This window comes from Littorina saxatilis, linkage group LG1, assembly GCF_037325665.1.
Source record: "Littorina saxatilis isolate snail1 linkage group LG1, US_GU_Lsax_2.0, whole genome shotgun sequence".
Taxonomy (NCBI): Eukaryota; Metazoa; Mollusca; class Gastropoda; order Littorinimorpha; family Littorinidae; genus Littorina; species Littorina saxatilis.
In genome coordinates, this window is record NC_090245.1 from 66,621,329 (window position 1) to 66,633,828 (window position 12,500).

At 41.5% G+C, this 12,500-nt stretch overlaps 1 protein-coding gene across 1 annotated transcript in view; it reads left to right on the forward strand.

The window, feature by feature from the left end:
* Positions 1-12,500, forward strand: part of LOC138976683 (hemicentin-1-like) — a 125,160-nt gene that overhangs the window by 111,663 nt on the left and 997 nt on the right. The window contains exons 4-9 of the mRNA XM_070349562.1: positions 3,714-3,933; positions 5,767-5,926; positions 7,498-7,634; positions 8,306-8,329; positions 8,643-8,729; positions 11,091-12,500. The exon at positions 11,091-12,500 is cut by the window's right edge and continues 997 nt beyond it. Of these exons, the coding sequence (XP_070205663.1) occupies positions 3,714-3,933; positions 5,767-5,926; positions 7,498-7,634; positions 8,306-8,329; positions 8,643-8,729; positions 11,091-11,251 (789 nt within the window). The 3' untranslated portion in view covers positions 11,252-12,500. The remainder of the gene's footprint in view (positions 1-3,713; positions 3,934-5,766; positions 5,927-7,497; positions 7,635-8,305; positions 8,330-8,642; positions 8,730-11,090) is intronic.

The window sequence follows — 12,500 nt, forward strand, 5'->3', positions numbered from 1 at the left end:
TTTTAACAAGAAACCTTTACACATTAGGTCTTGTCGATCACCAGAAGCACCCAAAGCATCACAATGCGATTTTATCGGATCTAGTTCCGTGTTTTTTTCTTAATGTTTTTGAGAAAGGGCTCAGGTAAAACATGAAAATATGTACACATCCTCTCAGCATGGGACAAAAACTAAAATAAACCAATGTTCAGCAAAACCATTGAGTTTTACCATAGCGATGAGAGAAAGAGAGGTGCAATGTTGGGAAATTTCAACCCCTCACAATACAAAAAAACCCATCCCAGCACAAATTATATCAGTCCATGCAACACTACACCGAAGTAATGGCAAAACGACGAAAACACACAAATATTGATGCAGCACGCACTTGACACTGCAACTTATGTGCAACAGGTGCAAGCGGCATCTCACGTGTTCCTCCCGTCTCCTCCCCATGTTGCTGTTTCGCATTGTCTCCGAAGGTCAGTGTTGGCTGCAAAGCGTAGATGTTTCCAACAAGGAATTTCTCTGTCCTGTGCATGGGTGGTATCTCAAGGTGGCTTTGATCTGGGTGAAAAAGAAAGAGGAGGAGGAGAAAAGAGAGAGAGAGAGAGAGAGAGAGAGAGAGAGAGAGAGAGAGAGAGAGAGAGAGAGAGAGAGGAGAGAGAGAGAGAGGGAGAGAGAGTGCATTGAGACTGCTCCAATTGCGAATTTTAACATGAAAGAATGTGACAGAAAATAAATAAAAACGACCGTCTACTTTGTAAACTGTTAAAAGCTAGACAATGCGTGCGTTGAGACATCTACGACCGAATGGGAAACAGAGTAGTTAAACTAAGCCTGAGCCTGTACACACTTATTTTCCGCTGATTTTAAGCAAGCGTTCGTTATAAGAGAACAGTTTACTGAGGTTCTGCTTTAACACACTTTTGTTCACCTGAATTAAGCACCCAGCGATTTAAAAAGAGTAGATTACTGGGTTTGTGCTCTCAGCAATCCACTCAAAACAGTTTCTGCGCGAACAAAGTATTTTCTAACACTTTAAATCTATTCGGCCCTGCCACTTGAATGCGTCAAGGGAGAACAAGATAGGAGAGGAAGAAGCGAGTGTCTACTGCTCCATAAAGTAAGTTAAAAAGGGAAGGCGTTAACACTCCACGAGCGACCTTCTGTCACGAAGACTATTTAGTGAAGTTTACGTGGCGACAATGTTGGATTCTAGTCTCGTCGGTCACGTCTTGGCTTTCAGAAAAGCTGCGATAAAACTGCCGAGACTGTTTTGTTCGACTCCTTCACGAGGCAAAGACAGATGTGTCCCAAGGGCCCTATTCAAACACTTCTTTCCACCCCACTATCTCCACGTCTCTTAAAAAAAGCAGTAAACATTACTACTCCCCCGCCCTCTCTCTCTCTCTTTTCTCCTCCCCCACCCCTATCTCAATCTCAAACCTGTAGTATCAAAAGCAAGAAAGGAGAGAAGATCTAATTCTTTGAATCGGCGGATCGCTGCCAAGCACTTTTGTAGCCGCACGCAGCGATTGATTCGGAGACCTCTCCGAAGGGGGATCACTTTAAGAGTTTCCGGTGTCATTTGGCGAGGAAGGAAAGGGTCATTGGTATTCAGCGGGCACCAGGTTCCAATCCGAGGGTACAAATTGCAGCAATCACAGCTAATTCTGCCTGATGAGACAAGGGGCCACGCTGCCCTCCGTCAGACCTGCCCTTGTCACCAATCGGGGAGGGGGACAGCAGGGGAATAAAAGGTCTCAGGAACAGCGGGAGTAAAAAGGGTTTACTCAGGGCTAGGTTAGCATGAAGCACAGCAGGGTTAAAGGACAGTGAGAGTAAATGGGTTAACCTTCACCGTTGGTAGCAGAGCCAGGGTCGCTGCGAACAATTAACAGAAGTGTTAATCGGAAACAGGAGAGTTGACCGTCACCCAGCGTTAATGGCGAACAGAAACAGAGCTCGGGGTCAAAGTAGGCAAACAGTAATTACTCGAGAATGGGCTGGAAGGGGCAGTACAGACTTTAAACACATATTATAAGATAGCTCACCCTTACCGCATAGATAGATAAGATAGCAGCAACAATTAGCCAGAGCTTGGCTATACGAGAAGGTACCGACTGAATGAGTTCACAGAAGGGGGTGAGGGGGGGGGGGGGGGGGGGGTTGAGGACGGGGTCTGGGGTCACGATCGAGCACGTGAGCTGGAAATAAAAGGTTGTGTCACTAAGATCACATGCAAAAACCATAACCAAGCTGTATGTCGCCAAAAACCACACTCGGACTGACCAGGCAAAGAGAGATGCTGACACTCTAGACAGTTTGAATACAGGACACATACTGTCACTGCGGTGTTGCGACATACCTGAAAGTGTTAACTGCAGGGGGTAACAAACCCGACTCCGGAGCACCGACCCCGGGAACAAAAGGGTTGGCATTTGGCTGGGACACTTTAATCGAAGGCAAAAGCTGTAGGTTGTGCTAGTTTGAGGTTAGAATAACGAATTCGAAACCGGAACGTATCAGCTTAGTGTACGAGCAGGCTAGCATTTGGTGTTAATGTGAGGGTTAGCATCTGGATTTGACACGACATAATGTAAATGAGGGAGGAACACAAAAGAGAGAGAGAGAGAGAGAGAGAGAGAGAGAGAGAGAGAGAGAGAGAGAGAGAGAGAGAGAGAGAGAGAGAGAGAGAGAGAGAGAGAGCGCGAGAGAGAGAGAGATTGTCTGGCAGAATGGCTGGATGACGACCAAGGTTATTCAAGTATTCATAATCCACATCGTTTGTGTCGACTTGCCATCACAACGAATACTACCCATTAAATATGCCCTGGCTTCCACTTACCATGGACGAGATAACACCGAATACCCCAATTGCCCCTTCACACCTAAATCCCTCTGACCTACACAAGGTTTTACTCTCAGTTTTCACTCGACTCGCAGCTGTCACAAGGCAGATGTCAAGCCACGGGTCATCACACAGGTAAAGGTCAATACGGGCCCGGGTATTTACAAAGATTATCTCAACGGGTGGCCCGAGCCTGTTCGCCGTGCATCAAATCCTCTCGTTCCGTCGACCCGGTGATTACATCCGATAGCGATCAGTGGTATTTGACCTCTTCGGGAAGGTGCTTTCAATGTACCTTGCTGTAAGCAGTCTGTGTGCCTTAATCAAAGGATTAACTCTCGACACGGAACCTGTAATTACTACTGATAAAAGTCAGCGGTGGGATTACTCTCGTTCTCTGACTTTGCCTCTGTGCGTCACTGTCTGTATGTCTGTCTGTGTTTTCTCATAGAAAATGCGATTTAAGAAAACATGGGCATAATTAGTTTTGTATACTTCATTCGAACACATTCATTGGCTCCCTTTTGGTGACTGCACGTACTTTTGCACTACCAACATGATGACAAAAATGATGTTTGGTGACTTGTTGTCAGACCAGCATTTGTTGTCGTTCCTCGGGGAGCATCTCCTTTTGTTACATCTGTATCAACCAACCTTACGGCCTCGGTCGAAACAGATGAAACAGAAGATGATATGCTTCCCTCGAGCCGACAAAAAAAGGTGATTAGTTTTGACAACAAGCCTCCAAACAATTATAATTGCACTAAACATCAACTACTGTCTGACAACCGCTGCTTACATGTTAAACTCCTACAAGACAATTAAACAACCTCAACATTAAAAACATATAATGTACATCATGGCGTCATTTTTTCACAAGGTGGCGTGGAGAAGCATTCAAGATGACTCTTTTCTGACGATTGGGAAAGTCACGTGGGTGCAGGATTCGAACCTAGTGCTTGAACACCTTCGTAAGGGGGACGGTGTGACGAGCTGGGACCTCATCTTCAGGCGGGTCAGACTTGACCAGGCCGGAGACTACGAATGTCAAGTGACGTCACAGGAGCAACACGTCAGAATGGTTACGTTGACCGTCATAGGTGAATATTGATAATGATATTACATTTGTTTAGTTTTTACGTCATGTCGTTGCGTTTCATTTTGGTTTGTTTTGGTTTGGTTTGCTTTGCTTTGCTTTGCTTTGGGTTGCTTCTGATTTGACTTCTTTGTACAGATTCTTATAGTTTTTCTTTAGTTTTGTTGTTGTTACATTTAGTCATGTTTTGACTAAATGTTTTAACGTAGAGGGGAAATCGAGACGAGGGTCGTGGTGTATATGTGTGTGTGTGTGTGTGTGTGTGTGTGTGTGTGTGTGTGTGTGTGTGTGTGTGTGTGTGTGTGTGTGTGTGTGTGTGTCTGTCAGTCTGTGCGTGTGTGTGTGTAGAGCGATTCAGACTAAACTACTGGACCGATCTTTATGAAATTTTACATGAAAGTTCATGGGAATGATATCCCCGTATTTTTTCTTCTTTTTTTCGATAAATGTCTTTGATGACGTCATATCCGGCTTTTTGTAAAAGTTGAGGCGGCACTGTCACACCCTCATTTTTCAATCAAATTGATTGAAATATTGGCCAAGCAATCTTCGACAAAGGCCGAACTTCGGTATTGCATTTCAGTTTGGTGGCTTAAAAATTAATTGATGACTTTGATCATTAAAAATCTGAAAATTGTAAAAAAAATAATTTGTTTTTAAAACGATCCAAATTTACGTTCATCTTATTCTACATCATTTCCTGATTCCAAAAACATATAAATATGTTATATTTGGATTAAAATCAAGCTCTGAAAATTAAAAATATAAAAATTATGATCAAAATCAAATTTTCGAAATCAATTCAAAAACACTTTCATCTTGTTCCTTGTCGGTTCCTGATTCCAAATACATATAGATATGATATGTTTGGATTAAAAACACGCTCAGAAAGTTAAAACGAAGAGAGGTACAGTAAAGCGTGCTATGAAGCACAGCGCAACCGCTACCGCGCCAAACAGGCTCGTCACTTTCACTGCCTTTTGCACTAGCGGCGGACAACGTTCAGTTTCATTCTGTGAGTTCCACAGCTTGACTAAATGTAGTAATTTCGCCTTACGCGACTTGTTTTTGTTTTCTTCTTGCTTATTGTCTTTCTTTCTTTATTCATTTCATTCACCCTTTCTGGTGTGTGTTTGTTTGTCCGAAACGTCATTATAGCGGTTTGCTCAAGTGTGGTTTGTGTGCGTGTTATGTGTAACATTCTACGCTCAGGTTCTGTTTTTGTTCGAGTTAGGTAGCCAGGCTTTTGTGTTAAAAATAATGTAAAACACGTGCGTTCATGTGCACGTCGAATACGTATGTAAGCAAGCAAGCAAGCGAAAACATGTAGGCAAGTGAGTAAGTAAGTAAGTAAGTAAGTGAGTAAGTGAGTGAGTGAGTGAGTGAGTGAGCGAGTGAGCGAGTGGGCGAGTGAGTGAGTGAGCGAGCGAGTGAGTAAGTGTGTGAGTGAGTGAGTGAGTGAGTGAGTGAGTGAGTGAGTGAGTGAGTGAGTGAGTGAGTGAGTGAGTGAGTGAGTAAGTAAGTAAGTAAGTAAGTAAGTAAGTAAGTAAGTAAGTCGATCGGTCAGCCAGTAAGGGAGGAAGGGAGGGAGGGAGGGAGTGAGGGAAGGAGTGAGTGAGAAAGGAAGGAAGCAGGCAAGCAAGCAAGCAAGAAAATAAGTAAATGAGCAAGGAAAGAAGCAAGCAAGTAAGCAGGTAAGTAAAATAATGAGCAAGCAAGCAAGTTAACAAGTAAGTCGGTAAGTAAGCAACCAAAGAGTTAGAGTCTGACTCCATACCTGACCGTCGTGAGTTCAGGTTGACACAAAGCGTTTTCATTTGTTTCGTTTTCTTTTCAGACGAACCCACGTACAACAGTCAGCTGATCGTGCCGACCGGTCAGATGATTCATCTGGTCTGCAACGTGTCTGCAGAAAACACAACAGACTTTGACCTCGCCTGGCACAAAAATGGACACATGGTGGACAGTCATACTTTTCCCTACATTGTCATCACCAGGTAAGGACATCTGATTAAGTTGGTATGGGGGGGGGGGGGACATGCTGCTTATAAACAATAGACGACCATTTGCATGTCAAAACGTGAAGAAATCACACAAAATGGCAGCACGAGCAATCATACAGACACATGACGGATAACAAAAACAAAAAAAATTAAAAAATAACAAACATATTTACACACAAAAGCAGAACAGCAAACATAATGACGTACAACACACACACGATAGCACTCACAAGATTAAGCTTTTCCATCAGATATCATTGAATAGTGTATCATTACGGTAACATCTCATTCACTGCGACTTAAGTGCGGTCCCACAACTTAGCAATTTGCATAAACGTCCGTTTCTAACGTTAAGGCGTCCAGGCATGAGCCCAAAGTCGACTTCGCGAAATCGTTTTAATGAAAATTCAGTATCAAATAACCAAAGGGAAGTAATCGCTCTTAATGCATACGACATGTGTAATAGAGTAAGCGAGAGTTGTACGGAACCTTTTCTCCTGGCACCTGAGAGAATAACAAGCATTGAAATGAACAAGCGACTTTCATCCTCTCAATGCTTGTTATTCTCTCAGAGGATGAAAGTCGCTTGTTCATTATGTGACAGGGGAGGCTACCGCTCCTTTCACAGCAGACTCTGCACCCGAGTTGTTGGCCTTTAAGTCAACACCCGTGGTTTGTGGGATTCTGTTTGTGATGGGGTCTGGTGGTTTCCGATTGTCTGTATGTTCATGGAAACCTTCGGGTTTGCATAACAGTTTTTATAGGGCTAAGAAATTAGCCCTAACATTTTCAATCCTGTTTGATTGCACTTCGCTTCCCGAGGTGATCGTAGTGTTTCGGCACTCGGTTACAATTGCAATGCTTGTTATTCTCTCAGGTGCCAGGAGAAAAGGTTCCGTGTACAACTCTCGCTTACTCTATTACACATGTCGTATGCATTAAGAGCGATTACTTCCCTTTGGTTATTTGATATTAACATCGCTCTGCCTCATTCTGTTTGAAATGAAAACTCAGTGCCAAAGCTTCGTGTAGCCAGCTTCGTGTAGCCAGCTTCGTGTAGCCAGCTTCGTGTAGCCAGCTTCGTGTAGCCAGCTTCGTGTAGCCAGCTTCGTGTAGCCAGCTTCGTGAAGCGCACTTCGCAAAGTCGACTTCGCCCAATGGACGAATTCCGAAAATAACTCTGTCGGTGTATGGGTTGTGGAAGAGTGAATACCCTTGAATTTTACAGAGGACAAACATTGGAGGGGCCAATCACTAGCAAGGGGTGTGTCGAAAACGCGTGGACAGGAGAACGTTTGACTTTATTTTTCAGACGACAAGCAAGAAGATAAGATAAGATAAGAAAACTGTAATGTCCATTTTCATTTTGCACAAACATGGACATTTGTCTTTTGGCGCCACACCGCATTTTTATTAAGACAAACACACGATCATTAAGCATAAGGGTATTGATTCATTTACAACCCAGGCCATACAAGCATACGGAATTATTTCCGAGAATCGTCTATTAATGAGAGGCTTGGTAGCGTGCATTTTAACTAGTGTTAACCGATTTTCGTTTTCAGGTACCAGATCCAGTCATCAAGGACGTTCGTGACGGACCTGATCATAGACAACGCGTCACTGGACGACTCGGGGATCTACACGTGCCGCACGTCCTCTCGGCACGTTCTGGAGACCAGCAAAGTGACCGTGGTCAGATGTAAGTGTCATGACATCCAAAAACAGATAGAATAGCGGTCAGCATTCAAAAATTCAGATGAAAAAAACAAGAATGGTTATGTTATTGGAATGTTTAAACTAGGAAAAAACATGGATTATGACAAAACAATGTAATGTAATGTTATGTTTTGTTACAAATTAAACTTTTCAATAACATACCATTCTTGTTTTTGTTTTAATTCTGGAAGTGTAATGATTTAGTCATTATGTGGCCATGAGTAACAGAGTTCGCTGAAACTTTAAAGCTGAGAATTATGACTCGGTGAGCCGACCAATGCCACTCCAACTTCGTAGAAAGGAAGAGGAAAGACAGAAAAAAAGAAAGAAAGAAAGCAAGAAAGACAGACAGACAGACAGACAGACAGACAGAAAAAGAGAGCTAAGAAAATAATGACAAGGTCACATTTTCTGCTTATCGTTATATCGTATGAATAAAATGTGTCAATGTAATTTAAATTGGTATGTGCATTATTATACGCAGGTGATCCTACTTTGACTATGTATGAAACTCCGTATCTCATCCGTATAACAGGTCGTTCTGTATTGCATATATATATACTTCTCATATAGCTTGATGAACATATTTCTTGTTCTGAGTAAATTGTCTTTTTTTGTATCAATATCATATTATATATAATTCTTTTCTTGCAGCTGACCCTTCAAGCAACAAAAGAGGTATGTGAAATCATTAGTCCATGTGGTTCCTCTGTATGTGTGTGTGTGTGTGTGTGTGTGTGTGTGTGTGTGTGTGTGTGTGTGTGTGTTTGTGTGTGTGTGTGTGTGTTTGCGTGCGTGCGTGCGTGCGTGCGTGTGTGTGTGTGTTTGTGTGTGTGTGTGTGTGTGTGTGTGTGAGTGTGTGTGTGTGTATTTGTGCATGCGCGAGCAGTTATTGTTGCTGGTTTTGTGCACATGAGATATGTCATGCTGCTGTGAATAGCAGCGTTATCATGCCAGTGGAGATATATATGTCAGCTAACTATGTTCACAGAGGAGGCACGTGGCGACACCAACCCAGACATGCCAGATGACAAGCTTGAAGAACACAATATGCTGGATGATAGAAATTCCTATTTTAGTAAGTTGCTGATAACAAGATAACAATGTATTAATCAAGAAACAGCAACAAGACCAAATGAGCATGGACTAGTTTCGACTTTTGTCTTCATCAGAAAAAGAACAGCAAGAAACTGAAAGAAGTGTAGACAGAGAAACAATGAAGAAAATGAACACAGAGTAATTAATACAGACAGAGTCTTACGTATGTTGGGTTAGATTGCATTAGACTCTGTATTCTGTCTGTCTGTCTGTCTGTCTGTCTGCCTGTCTGTCTGTCTGTCTGTCTGTCTGTCTGTCTGTCTGTATTCATTCTCTTCGTTTTTTTTCACTCTGTACTCTTCTTTTTATATTTAGTCAAGTTATGACTAAATATTTTAACATCGAGGGGGAATCGAAACGAGGGTCGTGGTGTATGTGCGTGTGTGCGTGTGTGCGTGTGTGCGTGTGTGTGTGTGTGTGTGTAGAGCGATTCAGACTAAACTACTGGACCGATCTTTATGAAATTTGACATGAGAGTTCCTGGGTATGAAATCCCCGAACGTTTTTTTCATTTTTTTGATAAATGTCTCTGATGACGTCATATCCGGCTTTTCGTGAAAGTTGAGGCGGCACTGTCACGCCCTCATTTTTCAACCAAATTGGTTGAAATTTTGGTCAAGTAATCTTCGACGAAGCCCGGGGTTCGGTATTGCATTTCAGCTTGGTGGCTTAAAAATTAATTAATGACTTTGGTCATTAAAAATCTGAAAATTGTAAAAAAAAATAAAAATTTATAAAACAATCCAAATTTACGTTTATCTTATTCTCCATCATTTGCTGATTCCAAAAACATATAAATATGTTCTATTCGGATTAAAAACAAGCTCTGAAAATTAAATATATAAAAATTATTATCAAAATTAAATTGTCCAAATCAATTTAAAAACACTTTCATCTTATTCCTTGTCGGTTCCTGATTCCAAAAACATATAGATATGATATGTTTGGATTAAAAACACGCTCAGAAAGTTAAAACAAAGAGAGGTAGAGAAAAGCGTGCTATCCTTCTTAGCGCAACTACTACCCCGCTCTTCTTGTCAATTTCACTGCCTTTGCCATGAGCGGTGGACTGACGATGCTACGAGTATACGGTCTTGCTGAAAAATGGCATTGCGTTCACTTTCATTCTGTGAGTTCGACAGCTACTTGACTAAATATTGTATTTTCGCCTTACGCGACTTGTTAGTTTATTCTTGTTCTTTTGCCTATGAAGACGAAAGTAGAAACTAGTCCATGTTCATCTGTTCCTGTTGTTGTGTTCTGGTGAATACCTTTTTACTGTTATATTGTTCTAGTCCCTCATACCTGCAGTCCCTTGTTCCATTTTCTGAAGTTGTTGATAAGTTTAATTTACTTCAGTAAATGTATAATTACAGAATTAAGTTTTAATTGATTTGATATTTTGAAAGGATATAGTTGGCTGTTGCTTTAATTCAACCATACTGTAGCCGTTTTTACATCGTCAGAACCTGTGACAGGGTTTCCTTTGAATTATGAAATGCCTATTTCATTCGCCGGACAAAGTGTATTTGTATTTTTGAAACAGTTTGCGTTTCTTCTCTTTGCAATTTAGCTAAGATTCATGTAACGCCATACGCCATAGGGTTTTATGAAATAGTCTTTTGATGTTAAAACGAATACGTAAGAGTGCAGAGTTAGTGTTCCGACGTAGAGGTACGGGTGGAGGGGGTGGGCCAAGAATGGGGGAAAGGGGTATGTATGTGTGTATTATTCTTGTTTAATGTAAGCTCATTGATTTCTCTCTGAATTTGGAGTTTCTTTATTCAAAATAGAATAGTGTTTGCACATTTCAAGCCTGCCACTACTTGTTGGTTTGCTTATTTTTTTTTTTTAAATGTATTTATTTTTTATTTATTTTTTTATTTTTATTTTTTACTTCATGGAAAGGGGTCCTGATTTGGCCTAAATAGTCCGCTGGACCCATTAAGCAGCAGTTAACTAACCAACTAACTTCATGAAAAAAGCTTCCTTTGACTTTTAATGTCGTATGTTTGTGTTCTTCTTACTGTCTCCACAACAACTCTATCGGGTTTGTATGGGTTGTGGAAGCGTGAATACCCTTGATTTTTACTCGGACAAACATTGGAGGGGCCAATCACTAGCGAGGGGTGTGTCGGAAACACGTGGACAGGAGCACGCGAGAGGTTATTTGTTGGACGGAGTTATTTTCCAAAGAAATTGTCTATTAGACAAGAAAGTTTTGATGATGTTAAATACAATGTATTGTTAACACATTACGGGAGTGCATAGTACAGTTTTGAGGCAGTTGTTGTTTCATTAGCTTTACGTTTATTAAAAAAAGCATTGTTTCCCCATACAGGCATAGACCAGCTTCGAACAAACAATGAAGGTGGAAATGGCGGAGGCTCGTCACTGCACAAAAGTGGACGATGGTTGACTGTAACTGTGTCATTACTCCTGTGGGGCTTGCTACTGCGTCATCACATACCAGCTAACGTCATCCAGCTCCCAGCGTCATGATTACATCATCTGTGACGAGGTTGAGGGCGTGTCTTTACTCTCAAAACATTAGAAATAGGCCTACATTTTCAAAAAGTCTCAAAAAAGTCAGTGAACAAATCCCTGCTTGCTATCTCAGTTTGGGGAGTTTTACTTCCTATTTACAACGGGTCTCTGAGTGTGATAATACTGGATACAGTTTGAGGAAATATTCTGTGAGTATGACTTCACATTTAAAAGATGTGAGCTGTAAGTTCTGAAAATTTGCGATATAGCATATGGTCGACGATATGAACTATGTGTGTGTGTGTACACAACTGATGCATGATACTACGTTGATAATTTTGTTGAATATGCGCGTATTAGACGTTACGTTGGAGAGGCTTTTGTGCTTAAACCAAAGCAATTGTGTGTATATATGGCCAATGAAAAAACGTTGTACATGAGTCCTGCTGACACGAGAAGCGTTCGTTTGGGTTTTCCGACTTTTAGGTTTGTAAATTGAAATGTCACCTGGAATGCGAGAAAAAGACAAATCCATGGTTTGGAATGTGGCACATTTTCACGCATTAGTCGCATTTCTCAAAGTTTTGCGACACGGCAGATGGCTTTTGTGACTAAGTGCGACAGGCAAGTACTATTCGACCAGCTCTGGTACAGTGTACATACCACAATAATTCAACCTTTGACAACAATGTGCATGGTTATGCAGTGTTAAAGAAGACATACATGTGTGCAATTTCAACTCGACACTGTCTACACTAGGAACATAGTATGTGTTATGTTCGTACCAGTTGCTTGTTACAATGCCAAATGTGAAAGAAAGAGAAGGCGTCACAGTTTGTCGAAAGTAACGACACACACACAAACTCAAACATCAAAGTGTACTAAAAAAAAAATAAAAAAAAATAGCATTATCTCAAACAGAAATAAACCCGTACAAAATATTCACGACATGGATTTGTGACCTCTTCAAGAGTGAGTGTTTCCCGAGCGACTTACCAATGATTTTCCTCAAGATGAAGCTGATGCATAGGCAGAGTTATGTGTTGGAGTACATTTCCTAACTTTGAATGTGTACATGGACGCAATCTGTTTCTGGGTGTGGAGGCATAACACAACGATGTAAACCTTGGGATGGAAGTGGGTGCCATTGCGAACACAGAACTGTGAATTACATTCCCATCAGCTGAGTTGCAAACTCTTTGAGGATGTTCTGTTCTTCGTACGGACTGCGCGATTTTTCGAAAATGTGTTCCATTGGTACTTC